At 34.4% G+C, this 19,185-nt stretch overlaps 2 protein-coding genes across 2 annotated transcripts in view; one reads left to right on the forward strand and one right to left on the reverse strand.

Annotated features, from left to right (window-relative positions):
- Positions 1–3,284: 3,284 nt before the first annotated feature.
- On the reverse strand, positions 3,285–7,172 carry LOC125660198 (demethylmenaquinone methyltransferase-like). The gene is made up of 4 exons (XM_056148515.1): positions 7,100–7,172; positions 4,861–4,986; positions 4,148–4,375; positions 3,285–4,045 (listed from the first exon to the last, which is right to left on the reverse strand). The coding sequence occupies exons 2-4, from the start codon at positions 4,975–4,977 to the stop codon at positions 3,551–3,553; spliced, it is 840 nt and encodes a 279-aa protein (XP_056004490.1). The 5' UTR covers positions 4,978–4,986; positions 7,100–7,172; the 3' UTR covers positions 3,285–3,550.
- A 9,065-nt stretch (positions 7,173–16,237) lies between these two features.
- LOC125659498 (guanylate cyclase soluble subunit beta-2-like) overlaps positions 16,238–19,185 on the forward strand; it is a 15,847-nt gene continuing 12,899 nt past the window's right edge. Inside the window, exons 1-3 of the mRNA XM_056148516.1 lie at positions 16,238–16,460; positions 17,030–17,627; positions 18,087–19,185. The exon at positions 18,087–19,185 is cut by the window's right edge and continues 5,746 nt beyond it. The gene's annotated coding sequence lies outside the window, so the exon portion shown is untranslated. The remainder of the gene's footprint in view (positions 16,461–17,029; positions 17,628–18,086) is intronic.

The raw sequence follows: 19,185 nt of genomic DNA on the forward strand, positions 1-19,185 counted from the left end.
TTTCATTTTATATTCGGTCATTGTGACCTTGACCTTTGACCTTTTTTCTCCAAAATCAATAGGAGTCTTCCTTACCTGGTTCCCAACAATATATAAAAGTTTCATTTGATTTGGATTTAAACTTTCGGAGTTATCATCCGGAAACCAAATTTTCCTGAAATTTTCATTCTATTTTCGGTCACTGTGACCTTGACCTTTGATCATTTTTCTCCAAAATCAATAGGGGTCTTCCTTACCTGGTACCCAACAATATATCAAAGTTTCATTTGATTAGATTGTAAACTTTTTGAGTTATCGTCCGGAAACCAATTGTTGACGCCCAACCGCCCGCCCGCCCTCCCGCATCACCAAACCAATAGCCGAGTTCAACTTCGTTGCAACTCGGCTAAAAATATAGAAAAAAAATTATGTTTACAACATAAAACTAAACTTTTCTACTCTACTTTGATAAAACATAAATTTCAAAAACCCTCGCTAACAAAGTTAAGTAGAGAGTTCCAAATAACAGATAAAATGAATGGGAATCTATATTTTTCTTGAAAGTTAAATACATTGAAGACAAATCTTAGCAGAGTTTAATTATAAAGTAATGCACAATTTATTGAGTAATAATATTTTTATTAGCAAATGGAACAACACTATAACAAATAAGTGTAAACTGGGTAGAAATGAAATCGAAAACACAAAACACCTTATTTTTTATTGTATTAATGTACAACATATTTGGAAGATCGCAAGTACCTGTATTAATTTCACAATAACTTGGAAACATATTGCTGTTGGGTTTTATTAAGATAATATTGAATTGATAAAGATATATAACTATTTTCTTTCTTTTATTGCATTTAGAATTCATAAATGTAAGATATATTGTAGAGTTGTACAGGTTGATGAGACAAGTGATTTTGTTATTCGTTCCATCAAGGAATACTTGAGATCGCACTGTCAAGTTCTCAGGTTTTTATATAAAACCAAAGAACAGAAACTTTTTTCAAAATTTTGTATCCAATCTATAGTTATACTAAAAAATTCTTTGTATAAAATTTTTTAATATATAAAATTTAAACATTGTTACTACTGCTATTATATGTATATCTGCATCTGTCCATATGTATGTATACATGTGTATTATATATATGTACTTGTGTCATATCTAAAGCCACTATTCAGAGGGTCCTGTCCTCTAATAGAGCTGTCCAATGAGTCGGATATGAACTGTCGTGATATGTATGGACTCATTGTAGCAGCGTGACGTTTTTGAAAAAAAAAATCTTTAATATACACACACTGTGCCAAACATGTTTCATACGCAGTATTATTCCGTCACGTGAAATTATGTTGATTTAAATTAATAACTACAATTTTTTGACATATACTGTATCTATTTTGATTTCATGGTGAAATAATAACCATATCTTATACACATTGTATCTTATACATATTTTTCATTTGTTTTGTATATTTGTATATGTTTTGTCTTGTTTCATAAATAAAAATCTTGAAACTTGTAAAAAAAAACAAAAAAAACAAAAAACAATTCCATTAAAATTATGACTTCCATGGTGCATATTTTATCTCCTGAAATTGAAGAGTCCCTGTAGTCTGTTTTTAAATTAGCAATATACAAGTACATGTAGGTATGTGAAGAAACTATACATCAGTAATTTAATAAAACAAGACTATAGGAACTATTAAATTTCAGGAGATGAAATATTGTGTGAGTTGGTTTAATAGTCTAATAACTTAATTGATGCGAGTGGCCATGTCACCTAGATGCACATTAATTGGTAGAACCGGCTGAAGCTGGATGTAACTTTCCAGACAGGAATTATGAAGGACTGCTCCGAGATTCGGTGAAGGCGTCAGTCCAAATATCCAGCCGAGAATAGACTCCTCCCAGAAAATCACAAGTGAAATGAGCCTTGTTTGAAGGATTTTGTTATAATGCAGGGTTGTCAGAGTACCGTTACTTGAACTGGATTAGTGACCACAACATAACAGTCAACCTATCGACCTCTTAGAAGTTACTGTTATTTCCTTCGTCATCTATGAACTTCAGCAGTGACTCCTCGCTAAATGGTGCATCTAGGGGTTCGTGTTTGCCCAATTCTCTATTTTGTACTCCTTATATGAGTTATGATTGATTACTGTTCGTTATCTTCACCTTTCACGTACTGGTATTCTCTAGCGTTGCTATGGACATATCGTCTGTGCCTGAGGTCATTTGAAGTCTCTGGGGAATGTGATGTAACATCGGAATGCCGTCTTCGCAATATTTCCGGTTTCTAGTGATTTGGTTCGATCTTTTCAATCCGACAATCGGTGTTTACTGGGAATGGTCAATGCTCTTTAAGATGATGTTTGTAAATCTAAGACGTAGAAATAGGTACTGATGTAAAACTTATACGGTACCAATTTTGATGCACCAGATGCGCATTTCGACAAATAATGTCTCTTCAGTGATGTTCAACCGAAATGTTTGAAATCCGAAATAACATTGAAGTTGTAGAGCTATTATAGGGGGAAACACTGTGCCAAAAAAGTGGAGTCAAATTCGTCTAAGGATTAGAGATATGCGTGAGGGAGATAATCCTTAATAGTGAGTGTTGTTATGCAAAAATCTCGGTATCTAGAAGTTAAAGTCATGGGGCTCCCTAATATGACCTTGAAAACGAAGGTCCTGTGTCACGTAGACATTGTTACAATAATGTAGCCCCAATGTTACAGCCGAGGTATGGTACGTCCTGTATAGCTCAAATTCTAACATTCATTTCACCTTCATATGATGACGACTACTACTAAATATGGGTGAAAAATTCTCAAAGGGACATTTGAATAATAAAAAATTAAGAAGAATTTCCTCCCGTAAACGTCACCGCATTGGATCCTCTCGATAGATCTCGGTCAAATGTTGAACCTTGATGTTGAAAATCATTCAGAGGCAAGGAATCGTGCTTAGCGCAACATTAAATCTGTGGGAACTGTTACATGAAATACACGTGCTTCTACTTGGTCGATAGCATAGTTACTTCCTTAGAACTTGATATCACGTAATTGTTATGTACTATGTACATCTGTATATATATTTATTTCAGAGTTTTTGTGTTCCTCTGGAAAAACTGTGTACGTTTGTAACTTAGATTAATTCAGTCGCTCTTATCGACAAAATAAGTAGACCGAGTTTCAGGTTATCCGGGAAAACAATTTCAGAAAGTTCAACACACTTCATATTGACTCGTTTATGTTAAAGAAATAAATCTTACATGAGAGGCATAAACACATAGTATGTGATCAGTTTTATTTATTCTAGCATTGAGATTTATCAAAGGTAGTTAATTACAGCAATTAAAATAACTTAAACATGCATTAAAACAAAACAAGTGAACTTATATATATATATATATATATATATATATATATACAATGTATATATATATATATATATATAAAAAAAAAATATATATATATATATAGTTATCTATAACGTAGACATTTAACTAAGTGAAATATAGAAAGTCTTTCGATATCGTATCACTCCCCATAGTAATTATTATTTCAATTCTTTTTTAGCTGCGAAAATTTCATAGGTTCCAAGAGTATGAATATTATCATGCATTTTATAAAATCCTTGAAGACTGCCATTATTTTTCATTTGAGTGACATTCTTTATCATTTCCTGGATTTCTGCCTCTGTATAAACTGTCCAATAGGAATTTACGTTTCTCCAAGATTCTTCCAGTGGTCCTTCTAAGTGTTCGTAATCAGGAAGATATGATGGCCATAGTGTTTTCAAGGCCGATTTCAAAGAGAATCCGGACTCTGCAAGCATTTCTTTAAGTTGTTTATGAGTGGGTAATTTTTCCTGGTACCTCTTTGTAATTTGTGGGTAAAGATTAGCAAACCAATTTCCGTCTAAATTCTCCGGCGTCTCCGTAAGGATGGTTAACACTCCTCCAGGTTTAAGGACGCGATAAACTTCCTTCAATGTTTTAATTACCGTTGGAAACGATTTTCCATCAGGATGGTCTTCTAAATGATGCAAGACCTAATTCAAAATCATTGCATGAAGAGCTTTATAAAGACACACAATATTTCTATTTGGATAAATAACTTCATTATGATTTTTTTTTTCGCTTAAAGCACTTACCATATTAATCATGCCAACATCAAACGAATTGTCTTCATAAGGTATTTCTGGCAGAATTGCCTTTTTGAAGGACAGTCGTGGCTTTTTTAATGGTGACATCAGTTTTGCTTTGGCCTCGTCAAGCATACCTTCGCTAGCGTCTATCAAAGTGAGGCTTTGTGGTTTGAATTGCTTGAAATAATCTGCGTAGTTACCCGTTCCACACGCAATATCAATTATGTCCATATCCTACATGTATATGGAGAAATTCATCATGAGAAGATAAATCAGGAACCATGCACATTTTGAAGAAATTGAAGAAGTTCCCACCACTTCGTTATAATTGATAATTGATTTTGCGTTTGCAAATGAGGCTTTTGAGCATTGTTTCTCATTTTACATTAAAACATTAAAATGCAATATGGAGTTCAAGATAAATTTGCATTGTGAGAGTTTTGCGTATGTCCCTAACCCTGCTGAAGAAAACCATTTATACAAAGTGCTTCATTTCTTGTTAGATGTCAAAGTTACTCTTTTGCATTTTATTTGTATTTTAGATCATTGCTAGAAAAGATTGGAAATAAAATTAGAATAGATGAACAGTGCTACCGATAAAACACGACCTTAGTAATATCCCTTTTCGGTGTCACCGGAAAACACTACCCAGGCAATATCTCTTTCCGGTGTCACCGGAACACTACTAATGATGTATTCAAATAAGAAAACAACTTTACCTGAACATTTTTTCCTGTAAAGTTTTCCATCATACTTTTGAGAAGGTGGGCGTCTGATGCCGTTCTTCCTGAATCATATGATTTAGAAACTTCGTTGTAATCCAACAGGTGGCTCATTTTGCAGTTCTGGAAATGATAATAAAATTTATATAGCGCCTTATAGAAAACAAATCACTGTAAAGTGCTTTACAAAGGGAGGACAGTCACCCAAAACATCTTCATTTGAATATATAAATGTCAGATATTGATCATTCTCAAGAGTGTTTATTTGATTTTTTATGAACGAATTCATTGGTCAATTAATTTTAGCATGTATCATGTTTAAGATAATCTTGTTCCCTATTTCTATGCAGGACTAGTTAAACACGAGATTCATAAGCGAGGAAAAGGTATAGGTAAACAATAATTATGTATTTTTAAAAAAAAAAACATAGCCTGTCCCTTGATAATCGAACCATGGTTTAAACGAATGAAATCAAACCAAACAAAACAAATGAAAAATTATACAATACAAATGAAAAACATAAAAACAAATGAAAATCAGATTTTGGATCAGCTCTTTGGACGAATAAGGCATGTCCTAATTCGCTCCACTTTTAACATTGATTGGCAAGCCTAAAGACCAAAAAAAAAAAAAAAAACCCCCAAAAACCCCCATGTAGTCTGTGTTGTAAATACGTATGTAGATTAGTGTAGTTGTAGTGTAGTGTATTTATATGTAGTTTTTGTATATGTAGTTTTTGTTATTATTCTCTGTTGATATTGGCCACATTATGTAATTCTTTTCGTCTTTCCTGAAAATTTGACAATCTGGTTGTTCGTGTCGTTGGTCATTTTAGTGCTTTGTATATATATATATATATATATATATATATATATATATATATATATATGCGAAAAGGTTGTATATTATGTAAATGATGTTTGTAGATTATATACTAACGATAACCCGCTAAAGCAATATTCAGATAATCAGTCTTACTGATACTGATACCAGATCAATGGTCAAATATTGATTATTGAATTTAACCCTCACAAAACTAAAGCTGTCAATTTTCATTAAAAAAAATTGTTTGACGATATCTCATTTCATTTTTTTTTTTATAACTGCCAGTTAGAATATATCACACCACATAGACAATTATTGAATTAGTAGTATCAAAACATTGATGGCATTGTAAAAACAAAAAAAGTTTTCAAAAACCTTTGATAACTTAAGGATATACTACCCCAAATTTATAAAGTAAGGTGAAGATAACGAACAGTGATCAATGTCATAACTCCTACAAGCAATACAAAATATATAGTTGGGCAAACACGGACCCCTGGACACACCAGAGGTAGGATCAGGTGCCTAGGAGGAGTAAGCATCCCCTGTTGACCGGTCACACCCGCCGTGGGCCCCATATCCTGATCAGGTAAACGGAATTATCCGCAGTCAAAATCAGTGTGCCAAGAACGGCTTAACAATCGGTATGAAACACGTCAGACAGCATTTGACCCAATGCAAGGTTGTATTGACGAACTAGATCGTTATAACGACCATAGAATTTGCGAAATGCTGACTTCAATCGAGACTGTTGAAATCCCTGTACCATCAATTTGTTTGTCAGTAGCTTACATCGATTTAAAAACTGACTATACCCAGAACAAGCTCTTGCATATCGAATCAGTTGAGATAAATGAACACCATATGCAGATGATAATGGAATATGGCTAATCAGACCACAGCTTGAATTTACTGTTCAAGTATATTGTGGGTGCACAATTACAGACAGAGAAAGGTTAGGAAATAAGCTAGTACTTTGAAAACTTAAATTCATATAAAATACAGATAAACAAAAAATAATTGAAAACAACCGGACAGGCACACCAAGAAAACGTATTAAAGGACGCCATGACGGTAACATGCGCCGGGTTCTAGAACCTTCGTATTACAGGTGTATAGAATTATGAAATATTAATAAACGTGTGTCTATTTCTGTTCAGAATCAATTCTAATTACATCATATTGTTCTTTCCGTTTTAATTTGATGATGTCACTCTAGGAACTTTTTAACAACCCTCGTATTTTTTAGATCATCAAATAATATATAAATCAATAGCATAGTATTGAATTGGAAATTGAACACGTGATGTTTTTATTTTGCATTTATAATTTTTGGCACAAATTATGCAACATCCGAGAGTTAAAGAAGACTGCAATTACTGGAAACGTGCATAAAGTTTAAAAGCTTACCCTTAATTGTTGAAAATACAAGTTATGAAACGGTTGCGTACTGATCAGTAGCTCGACGATATCTACGTCCAGGATAACCTGAAAACGAGAGCAGGATACACGTAGAGCGACATGTGTTAAACAACATTTACAGGAAGGATAATGTTGTCAATTTGACATTAACAAGTATATGCTTACATGTCCTTGAAGATTATCGTTTATTTCTGCAGATTATAAAAACAAACTTTATGTCTTATAATAATATCAATGGTAGTATAAAGTAATGTGGATTACTGCGAGTTTTCGGCAAAGGCTAATCAAAATATACTAAAATGTTATATAAAATTGATTGCTTACGAAGAGAAGACATCTTAATGGTATGGTTGGGTGTAATTATAAAGAATAAATCAGGATACCCAAAATATATTGTTGCAGAATTTTGCAAAATTATATGCAAATGTTTTAATATTGCTAAAATCCTATATTTACCACAAAACGTTATATGAAATCACCTTTATTTTAGCATTATTCACACATCTTTATTTCAAAATTTAATGGAAAAACATTACCCAAAGATTGAAATCCTTAAAAAGCGAATTTTCATTTGCGCATTTTCTGTATTATTGACCGGTTTACATTGTTGTATGATAAAACAATAGAAATCCCTCGTTAACACAGCAAAATCAAATTTTATTTGACAATCTTGGGTATCCTATGACCTAAACAGCCAATTTCTAAGGGTTTGTCAAAGTCAGAAATTAAGAAGCGTAGTTTTGTTCTGATGAATAAACGATTAGAGACAAGGTGAAAATAAGGAACGATTAATCTCATATATACCATAAAGAATTTAAAATTAAGAGTAGTAAACCCCTGGAAACCCCATGTGGGGTCAGGAGTAGGCATCCTCTGTTGACCGGTAACATCCGCTGTGTACCCTATATCTCTATCAGGTGAATGGAGTAATCCGTAGTTAAATTCGGTATATAAAGAACGGTTTAACACTGTGTTTGGAACGCATCAGGCAGCTATATATGTAATAACATACTGTATTTGCAAATTAGATCATTATATAGCTGCAGAACTGTAGCTCTCTGAGAAAATATTTGGACAGATCAGAGAGCTACAGATCCACCTCTTATTAAAAAATTACTTTCGATTTACGGCGCAAAGAAAGCTGCGCACAGTTGAGGCCTGATATCGTTGTATTTTTGTATTACCGTCTCATAAATTGAAAATGAAAAAATTCTGAACATATTTTCCTACTATAATTGTGTTCAAACATACCTTTAGACATTCATCAAAGTCCCATACGACCCGAAAACTCGCAGCTTTTTATGATTTCTTTCGTTGATGTAGCCATGCTAGGTAGCCAGTTATATTGAATCCCGGCTCATTTCCGTACTTACACAATACCGCTGGATGTGAACTAATACCCCTACAAATGTTTTAGTTTGCCGTTAGCATATATGTTTCAAAAATATGAAGCAGATATGGAAGACTCTGTGGTGTATTTTATTTCGAGTTCACTGGAATATATTGAACTGTGCCCATACACTGTTGGAAGACCTCATCACCAAATACCACATAAACATTGTCAATGACGAACTTAAGCATATATATTTTAATACCAGCTTTAGAGTGAAGTCTTCAAGCACAATTCCTCAAGATGAATTAAAGATAGGCTTTTTTACATCATGGACAGCTGTTTTTTTAACCAGGAAGAATATTGTTTTAGCTCACTAAAACTGATGCAGCTCCTTCCAATTCCATAGTTTTAAAACATTTTAGGCATCATCTTTAAAGTGGAAAATTAAGACTTACGGTACATAACATTCTCCTGTATGTATATGCGCTTCAAACAAGAAACAGTGTTGTGAACATATGATTGTAAATTACACTCGCTAACATACCAAATATCAAAGGCCTATGTCAAAAGATAAAAAAAATTATGGTCCGGACAAAAAAAGGCTCAAAAAATTCTATCATTTGACATTTACTTAAAAAGGTCAAAATCAAAGGTCATCAAAAATGGCACAAAACACATCGTCTTATCTTGGTATACCCACATACCAAATGCCTATATCAAAAGACAAAAAAGATATGATCCGGACAACAAAAATGCCCAAAATATTCTATCATTTGACCTTTAAATAAAAGGTTAAGGTCAAAGGTTATCAAAAGTGACACGCGACACTCCGTCTTATCATGGTATACCAACATACCAAATATTAAAGGCCTAACCCAAAATTATATCATTTGACCTTTACATAAAGGTTAAAGGTCATTAAAAATGACATGTAACTCACTGTCTTATCATGGAATACCCACATACCAAATATCAAGGGTCTATGCCAAACGACAAAAAAGTTATGGTCCAGACAACAAAAATGCCCCAAAAATTCTATTATTTGACCTTTATATAAATGGTCAAGGTCTACGTTCATCAAAAATGGTACGTGACACACTGTCTTATCATGGTATATTCACATACCAAATATCAAACTTGCCTTTTTTGTATTCTTACGAGGCATAATTTATTCAAAAGCTTCTACATGAGAAAAAATGTCTATGGTCTTCGACCCTGTAGGCAACAGGTTAAAAGTTGAGCATAGGGTCAATCACCCTACCTCATTAAAAACAAAAGGATTACGGAAACCTTGAACAATTCATATAGAATCGAAGATGGGAGACATCAGCAATCCAGCACATTCCTGGAGATGTCAGTATGACGCGTTCGGGCAAAAGTCACAAGGAAGTTCGTGTGGAGAATGAATCACTGATCAACCCCAAAGTTACCAGGAGGACTGGGACATGGAACATCAGGAACATATACGTGACTGGGAATACAGCGCAGGTCATGAGAGAGATGAGGAGATACCATCAAGACATGTTAGGAATTAGCGAATGTAGGTGGACAGGGCCTGGAAAATCAGAAGCCAAACAGGAGAGACCATCATATACTCCGGAAGAGCAGACGATCATCACAGCAACGGGGTTGCAATAGCGGTGTCGAAGGATACAACAACGTCACCCAATGAGCCACAGGATCATCACTGTCCGATTCTAGTCAAAACACACCAAAAACCAGTTATTCAGGTATATGCACTGGCCGATGATATTGAAGAGGAGAGTAAAGAAAGGCATACACTCAACACTTCAGCACGACATTCTGTTAGAAGTAGGATATCTCAATGCAAAAGCCAGCTGGATGGAGAGAAAGGCATTGTAGGTATACATGGAGTCCATTACGAACGAAATGACAATGGGGATAGACTCGCATCGTTTTGTGCACTTACCAATTTAGCTATCACATCTACATATGTACCATGTTTCCACACAAGAATATACTTTTGCAAACCTGGACATCCCCAAATGGAGAACACAAAAACCAGACAGATCACATAGCCATTAACGGGAAATTTAAAAGATCCATACAAGATGTGGGAGTATACAGAGGTGCAGAGGTAGGAAGCGACCACAACCAGCTTGTCACAAAAATCAGACTCATCTACCACAACCAGCTTGTCACAAAGATCAGACTCATCTACCACAACCAGCTTGTCACAAAGATCAGACGCATCTACCATAACCAGCTTGTCACAAAGATCAGACTCATCTACCACAACCAGCTTGTCACAAAGATCAGACTCGGGTTGCACAAAGTTAAACGAGCACAGAAAATATTCAATCGATATGAAACGTCTAAGCTCAAAGGTTCGAACTGAAAAATCGCATAAGCATCCTTATTAAAGGGGAAGGCAATCCCAAAAAAATTTACATGATAAATGATAGGATTAATTATATGATAAAAATTTGCCATACTATTCTATTTCTTATTCTATAATTATCCAAGACAATATCGGAAGAACAAAATCATTTAATCTCGTAATATTAAGACCTACTACTGCTTTGATCTAACCATACGCACCTTTTATTTTCATGGTGCGATAATAATGGGGCATATTGGGAACAAAACTCGATTCTCGAGAGGGACGTTTATACACATACAACCAACCAGCCTTTCTTAATCTACACGTGATGGAGGTCTTACATCGCAGTATTCTTGTATCCTTAAAAGATAACATAATTATATTTTCCCTCTACTTTGTGTCAAGACTTACCCAAAACTTTATAGCCTAATGCAATTCCCGGTTAAAAAATCGTTTGTTAATGTAGCCATGTTAGGTTGCCAACCAATACCCGTTGATCATTGTATTTTTTTGAATTGGCTAATTACTATGTTTAAAAGCAAGTGCACGAAGGTGCAATTTAATACCGTCGGGCGAGTAATAAGCACATATGCCTAAAATAAATTTAGTCACTGCTTTTGTAATTTGTCATGCGGTAAATGATAAAGATGTATTTTGAACGTTTTTAAAAGACGTTTCATTCTTTGAAGCGAATTCAGATTGATCAATGCAAGCGACAGGCAAGTGTTGTAAAATGTATTGTGCTCGCAAAAGACGTTGCGTGAACTCATTGAAAGAAAATTTTGAAATTTCAGGAGAGTTCATCGTTCACTGGGCGAAGATTATGTTGAGGTCAAAAAAGAGAATTTCAATGGCGGAATATCATACGCACTTACCAAACTGTATCGCAATTAAATCAGTCATGCATGACTAAACAAACGATGGAATAAGTGTCACGCTGAATGATTTTCTATAGAGTGTATGCATAAAGACTTTTTTTTTTATCTTTTTTTTTTTTTTATAAAGAAAGCTCTTAATCATGATTGTAGTTTCCTGAAAGTGTATATATGTAAATGTACTACGTCAGAACACCTTCCATCCTTTCACCATTAATTCAATTTTAAAAATGAAATTCGCAATTATTTTTCACCAAAAAAGGATTCATAAATTGTTTCTACTTATTAAAACCATCGGCGGTAATGATTATCTGTATATTGTTTAACGCCCCACTCGAAAAATTTTCACACTCATATGGAGACGTCACTATTGCCGCTGAAGGGCTACACAATTTATGCTTATGCTCGGCGCTTACGGTCTTTGCGCAGAGAGGGGTCTTTATCATGCCACACCTTCTGTGACACGGGACCTCGGTTTTTTACGATCACATCCGAAGGACCGCTGTAGCGGTGATCACGGTCGCTGGTGCTCAGGGTCGCTCTAAATATAGCGGTAGCCCTGCTGTTCGACGCTCGCATAATTCGACCCATAGGTAATTGTAAACATTTTATATGGTTGTAATCAGCAATTAGTGTGAAGTTTGCATACTAATGCAATAATCAATTATCTTTGGAATGAACAATATGAATTATTTACCCTGTGAAAAACGAATAGAGAACATCCTATATATTGGACATTCTCGAGCATACAGTAAAAATGTGCATAATCATTTGCATGAAATTTCTATATGGTAGAGCCTTGATATTTAGGGGTCAAAGGGCAAGTATTATGACATCATTTACTGATCCTTTTAATTCTTTCTGCCTTGAATTTGTCAATTCTCCAAAACATCCCAATTTCCCTCATTGTGATACATTTTAATCTGTGATCCATTTCAATCAGTCTGTTGATTTTTTTGTTGGATTTGAATTATACATTTTTTTCGAAGTAATCTGTAGAGTAGCATAATTTCATGTGAATTTGCAATTTTTGAGCTACGTCTGTTCTTTAATAACATCAGGTTGCACTCAAATACAGTGGCAAATCTATACCTTACTGTGGGGTTTGGGGGGAGGTTAGCCCATTTAAAAAGAATGATTTAAAATGGTGCATTTTAATGCATTTCTTCCCTTCATTTGTAGTCACCACACCTTTTATATGTTTGGGTGTGGTAAAACAGAAAAGAAATATGCTGGTGTGACGTGTTGTCAGTATATTTTTCTGAATTAAAGTTAAAGTAACAGAAAAGCAGTTTTCGAAATTCGTTTAAAACTTAGTACAGACTGGGTTTATGCCAAAACTAGATGACATAGACCTCATCGAATTGGCATAGACCGCAACATTGAAAAAAATAACACAAATTTAAAACATTTTTATTGACTTTTAAAGTACTTATAAAGCATATTTTCTTTCCATTTCCAAAAAGGTGTTCTCAATTGCTTTAAACTAAGAAAATTAACATACACGTTTTGTTATATCCCAATTACAATTGTTATAGACCAGTGCCATTTGACATGGACTCGGTCTATGGTTAATTTCAAACACTAAGAAACATCCTAAAGGTCAGTTATAAAACAGCATCACGCATATTTGTAATATATCAACAAGTAATTTTGAAACAGTGCACTTTCTAATGTTGACTGTCTGGTATCACTCTCATCTTACTGGAGTTTGATAGGCTATATATCAAAATAGCAAAACCCGCTGAAACCTCAAGTGAACTTTTATGATCACCTGTTGTCCGTTGTCTGTCTAAACTTTTTACATTTTCGACTTCTTCTCCAGAACCACTAAGCCAATTTCAACCAAACTTGGCCCAAAGCATCCTTGGGTAAAGGTCTTTCAAGTTTGTTCAAATGAAGGGCCATGAGCCTTTCAAAGGGGAGATAATCATAAAAATGCAAAAATAGGGTGGGTTTCATTTAAAAATCTTCGAGAACCACTGGGCCAAAAAAGCTAAAATTTACATTGAAGCTTCCTGGCATATTGCAGACTCAATTTGTTCAAATCATGGCCCCCGGGTGTTGAATGGGACCACAGTAGGGGGTCAAAGTTTTACATACAAATATATAGAATAAATCTTTAAGAATCTTCTTCTCAAGAACCACTGAGCTAGAAAAGCAGAGATTTACATGAAAGCTTCCTGACATAGTTGCAGATTCAAGTTTGCTCAAATCATGGCCCCCGGGTGTTGAATGGGACACAATAGGGGATCAAAGTTTTACATACAAATACATAGGAAGAAACTGTAAAAATCTTTTTCTCAAGAACAGCAAAGTCATGATTATTCATAGTTATATGTAAGCATCTTCAAGTAGTGAAGTAGTTTGCTCAAATCTTAACCCTTCAGGGGTAAGTGAGGAACACAATTGGCAATGGGCAATTTAGTTTTAGATAGGAGGAATGAAGAAATTTGTTTACAAACAGTAATCAGTCTTATTAATATGGAATCATTCTCAGGTATTGTAGATTCAAGCTTTTTCAAATCATGACCTCTGATTTCCTTAATTAAATAATTGCCAAAACCATAACATTGTCAATCCCCAAAAAAGTAGACCAGGGGTCATAATGTGAACGTGCGTTCTTTTTAAACTAGATACAGATATATATTTACAATACGAGGATGTCTGCTAATGTCACTTCTTTTAATAAGACTAAGAAAGAAGGTAATTTTGTGACATCATTGCCCAGCTCATACCACGTGGAGGTATCCTCATATGAGCCATAATTTTGAATAAAAATTTAAACCCAAATGAAAAATAAAGTCCTTAAATTTTCTTAGTAAGTAAAAACAAAACATTAACAATTATAATGAGGCTTTAAAAAATTTCAGTGCGTAATGTAAAAAGTATGATCTAATTTGGAATGAATAAAAATAAATGTTATAGAAAGCCAAAATGAAGAGACAAAATAAAATACTATGTGTGGTTTCAGTTACAATCCCTTGAAATATAGTGTTGGTATGTAGGAATGATATTTAATTTCTTTTTTATTATAGACTTAAGATGGAAACAGTTTCCTTTTATCGTCACTTCCTTGCATATACCATTTACATATATTTATCAAAATTGGTAGGGATCACCCTAGTGTTTACAATTCTAAGACTTATATATATATTTTTAAAAAATAAAAATGCAGAACAAAATCAGTGCATTTGCCAAAATCATGTTGTCATATTTCACCCAGGTTACAGTTTTCAAACCCTTCCAAGTTTTTAAATCTTTCTTACTGTTTCAAAAATAAGTAGGGTGATAGCTCAGTTGTGTATTTAAGCATTTTTTTAGTTCTATGTCACTCTCTGTCTAACATTAGATGGCCTGTTGTAAGTGTTTACAGCTTAGCATTTGAGCGGTATCTATATATTGGCTATGAAAGAACTTAAAGCTTCACCTGAAGGAAAATGGGCCAAAAACCTATATGTAGTGGTAAATAAAGTTAACCCTTCTCATAAAAGAAAATCTTGAAAAAGGCGTGTAATTTATTTGTATATGGTAACGAATTTAGGAAATATTAAAAACCGGAAAAAAAAGATAATTGAGGGTCGGGGGTAAAAATTATGGACTGTCGTTTAACTGTAACCACACATGTTTTTATTTGGCCTGAACAATAATGAAGAAAAGGTCAGTGCTCAAAAGGTGAAAACAAAAGTTTTAAACCAAAGTTTTCAAGAATGTCTTGCCAATCAGAATTTCATGCTGTGATGAATGTTTTTATTATTATGGATCCATTGAAAATAATAAAGTTGTTATTTTGCTGTTTTCAAATTACCTTCTACACCATGAATAGTGACCCCCATAATTGTTTTAACTACCACTTTCTTGTACATTATCTAATCAAAGCATTATTATTAGTATTAAATAAATTCAAATTGTGTAATTCTCTTAATGTATTACATGTAATTCAAGTAATTTTTTTTCCGGATTGTGTGAAGTAAAAAGGTTAATAATAACATGAGAGGCAAAATTTGAATGATTGATATTAAATGGGTTTATGAAAAAGATAAGTTTTTATTAAAACCTTTAATAATTACATAACAGAGAGTCAGCATACAACATTGAGAGTAATAATAAAATATGTGTATATTATTTACAATATCTGAAGAACAATAAAACTGCTATTTACAACAACTGCATATATATATATATATATATATATATATATATATATATATACATTTTTCGCACTGATGTACTCGAGGTTCATAAAAATCAGGTGGACTCGCCGATCAATGCATCTGTTTCCAGGTTCAATTGATACTGATTTATTATTTACCTGTCATGAGTTTCTGTTACAGAATTAGGTCCACAAACCTCTTAATTGTCCACAGGATTTCGGAAATGCTGTAAATCACGGACGTCAAGGTAGGATTCAAGCCAACCAGTGTATGCCTGCACTTGCTCTTGGGTCATGAGAACAAGGTTTCCAATTCGCCTCATTGGGGTAGTGCTTCTGGTGTGCCAGGTGAACAAGTAATCTGAAATCAAAAGATTTTGAGATCTTTTAGATTTTTTCCATTGATTAAACACCTGAAAAACAACATCATTCATGAGTAGGAATGATCTTGACTGGTCACACTGCACATGAATCCCAACCTTAGATAAAATGAAAGCAAATGTGTTAGTAAGGTCGTTAAGGAAAACTGGAATTGTGCTGGCATCTGGTTCCATCGGATAGGAGGAATGGTCATCAAAGACACGTGTTGTCACTGTGGCATCATCCAAAAGTCTGGATCTATGAAAGGATGGAGGGAAAGGAGGGTAATTAATTCAAAATAATTATTTTCCCCATTTTTTCTCTCCCGAATTCTGAGACTACACTTAAATTATCTAGTTCAAATCAAACCGCCACCCATTTGCACCTTGTGCAACTTTTACAGACCATACCCTAGTCAGTTGTGAGAAAATATGAAACGGTCATTTTGAAGAGCGACCCCAGACACCGACGCTCATAATTAATTCAAAATAATTATTTTCCCCATTTTTTCTCTCCCGAATTCTGAAACTACACTTAAATTATCTAGTTCAAATCAAACCGCCACCCATTTGCACCTTTTGTACAAAAACACCCAAAGTAAACCTCCAAGTTGTATACAGTAGATGTGTGGTTGTTCGCATATCGGAGATAATTTGAATTCAGATAATCAGAAAATATATTTGAAATAAAAGAGGGTGAGAGAAGAAACATACTATGCAAAATAGATAAATAAATAATAAAACAATGTTGAATATGTGCCTACGTATTGTTCGTAAATTGGGCGAGTGGTATTTGTACTTATGATTACGAAGGTTGGTCACGGTAGAATAACCTGGTGTTGTTTTATTTACAGGTAATTGTTTACACCTGCACGTTAATCCAAGTTTAAGGCGTCTAGCTGTGCCTTGTTCACACCTGTTGTCATGTGATTAAAATATAAAAGATGACTTAGGAATTGTTATGGAGATAACACTATTGTAAATATGCTTTGAATAAACAGCCATTGTTTTCAAGTTGTTTATTCGTTATTAGATATCTTAGACATAATTCAGAAATCTTATGCATTAAAATATCAATTTTGGAGTTGGATAATACAAGTTAATTTGTATCTTTCAAGTTATGATGTGCATACGAAACAGAAAACTGAGAAGGGGGTTTATTATTACTATGGATTTAAAACCAGTAGGGCACCGCTTCGAGTTAAATACCACGCATGCGCAGAAGCCGGTGATCCGAGTCGTTCTTTTCCCTATATATTCTATTAAGAGCGACCCTGAGCACCAGAGACCTCCACCACGGTTACACCGCCCCATTTAGTCGCCTCTTAAGACAAGCAAGGGGTACTGAGGACCTATTCTAACCTGGATCCCTACCCATCGTTACAATTTCACTGTCATGATCGTGTGCAGGATTGGACAAAACAAGATGGCTGGCGGATATTACAAACAAAGGTAGGCTCTTAAAACTTTTCGTTTTACCGACTTATTAGATTATGATTTTATGAATCTAAAACACTGCCTGGCCAGGGAGGCATCATTAAGTTGATTGGTTGTTGGAATTCTTACTCATGTACGCATACAACTGTAATATCATTGATCGAAGTTGACGATGTTTTCTCGGTAGAACTCGAAGCGGGCGACTATGTTTCTGGTCATGTTTTAATGCACTTTAAGAAAGATAATTTCCGTATAATAAACTGTGCACTAACCTTTGATGAAAACTTTATCAAATGTATGCGATCTGTCCCTTAAATTGTCTTGGTTTCATAAATACATGTATCTTGACTTAAACATTTGCTTATGTGCAGGATTGGACTCTGGTCGTTTCCATGAAAAAATGTGCCGGATTGGACCTCGATTTTGGTTCAGGATTGGACCCTTTTTTAAATGCATGCACATTTGTTTTTACAGATCCCGTCAAGATGGTCAAATTCAGATGCTATTACTGCCCCAAAACATCGGGCCACTTGCAGGATATTGTTGATCATCACGTGACCGATCATATTGCATATTGCAAGATATAGGGTTCACGGCGGGTGTGACCGGTCAACAGAAGATGCTTATTCCTCTTAGGCACCTGATCCCACCTCTGGTGTGTCCAGGGGTCCCTGTTTGCCCAACTCTCTATTTTGTATTGCTTATAGGAGTTGTGAGATTGATTACTGTTCGTTATCTTCACCTTGCAGTAACATTGAAAATCAAGGAAAGGGTTTTGGATGCAAAGTCTGGAAATTGGGGACTTCAAACAAAAGATTTCAATTTCATTCCCGAAGATGTTTTAATTTGCAAGGTGGGCTACAAAGAACGGCTCAATAATTGCATTGTATATTAAAAAATGACAGTCCCACCTTAGAGTTTTCTACAGATTAACATGTGTCACAGACAGGGAAACCAAGTGCACTAAGATCTTGTACAAATAGGATATTCAGTATCATTTCCTTTCTAACTACCTTGACTTTAATTGAACATGACGGATACACAATATCATTTCTGAATGATCCCGGGTAGTTGGTCATCTTTGAGACAGTATCCATAACCCGGATGTAACCGCCTATAATAATGATATCCTGTATCTATACATTATTGCACAATTAGTTATACAAAATAGTTTACATTGTGGTACCTGTCTTTAAGATATATACTTATCGAGAACATATATCACGAAACATGAAAATATCACAGATGATTTAGATATATATAGCTAAACTTCAAAAGAGACCGTAAACACTTGAGCATCATAATCATATAATGTTGGAAATAGGCTCACTGAGTGAGATTACAAGAATAGTCAGAGACTGCAAATTTTGTTAGGTTCCCCAAACTTTCTGTGCAAAACCATAATATATCTAATCCAGTAAAGTCTACATAATTCAAAGGTTTTATAAAAGCCGAACACGACAATGGGAATTGAAAAATAGATACAATAAACCACAATCCGCGAATTTTCAGGAAATGGTTCCTACCAGTTTTGTTTTATACATTCAGAAAGTGAGTAGTGGTTTAAAGAAAA

Source organism: Ostrea edulis, chromosome 9, assembly GCF_947568905.1.
Source record: "Ostrea edulis chromosome 9, xbOstEdul1.1, whole genome shotgun sequence".
In the NCBI taxonomy this organism is placed as follows: Eukaryota; Metazoa; Mollusca; class Bivalvia; order Ostreida; family Ostreidae; genus Ostrea; species Ostrea edulis.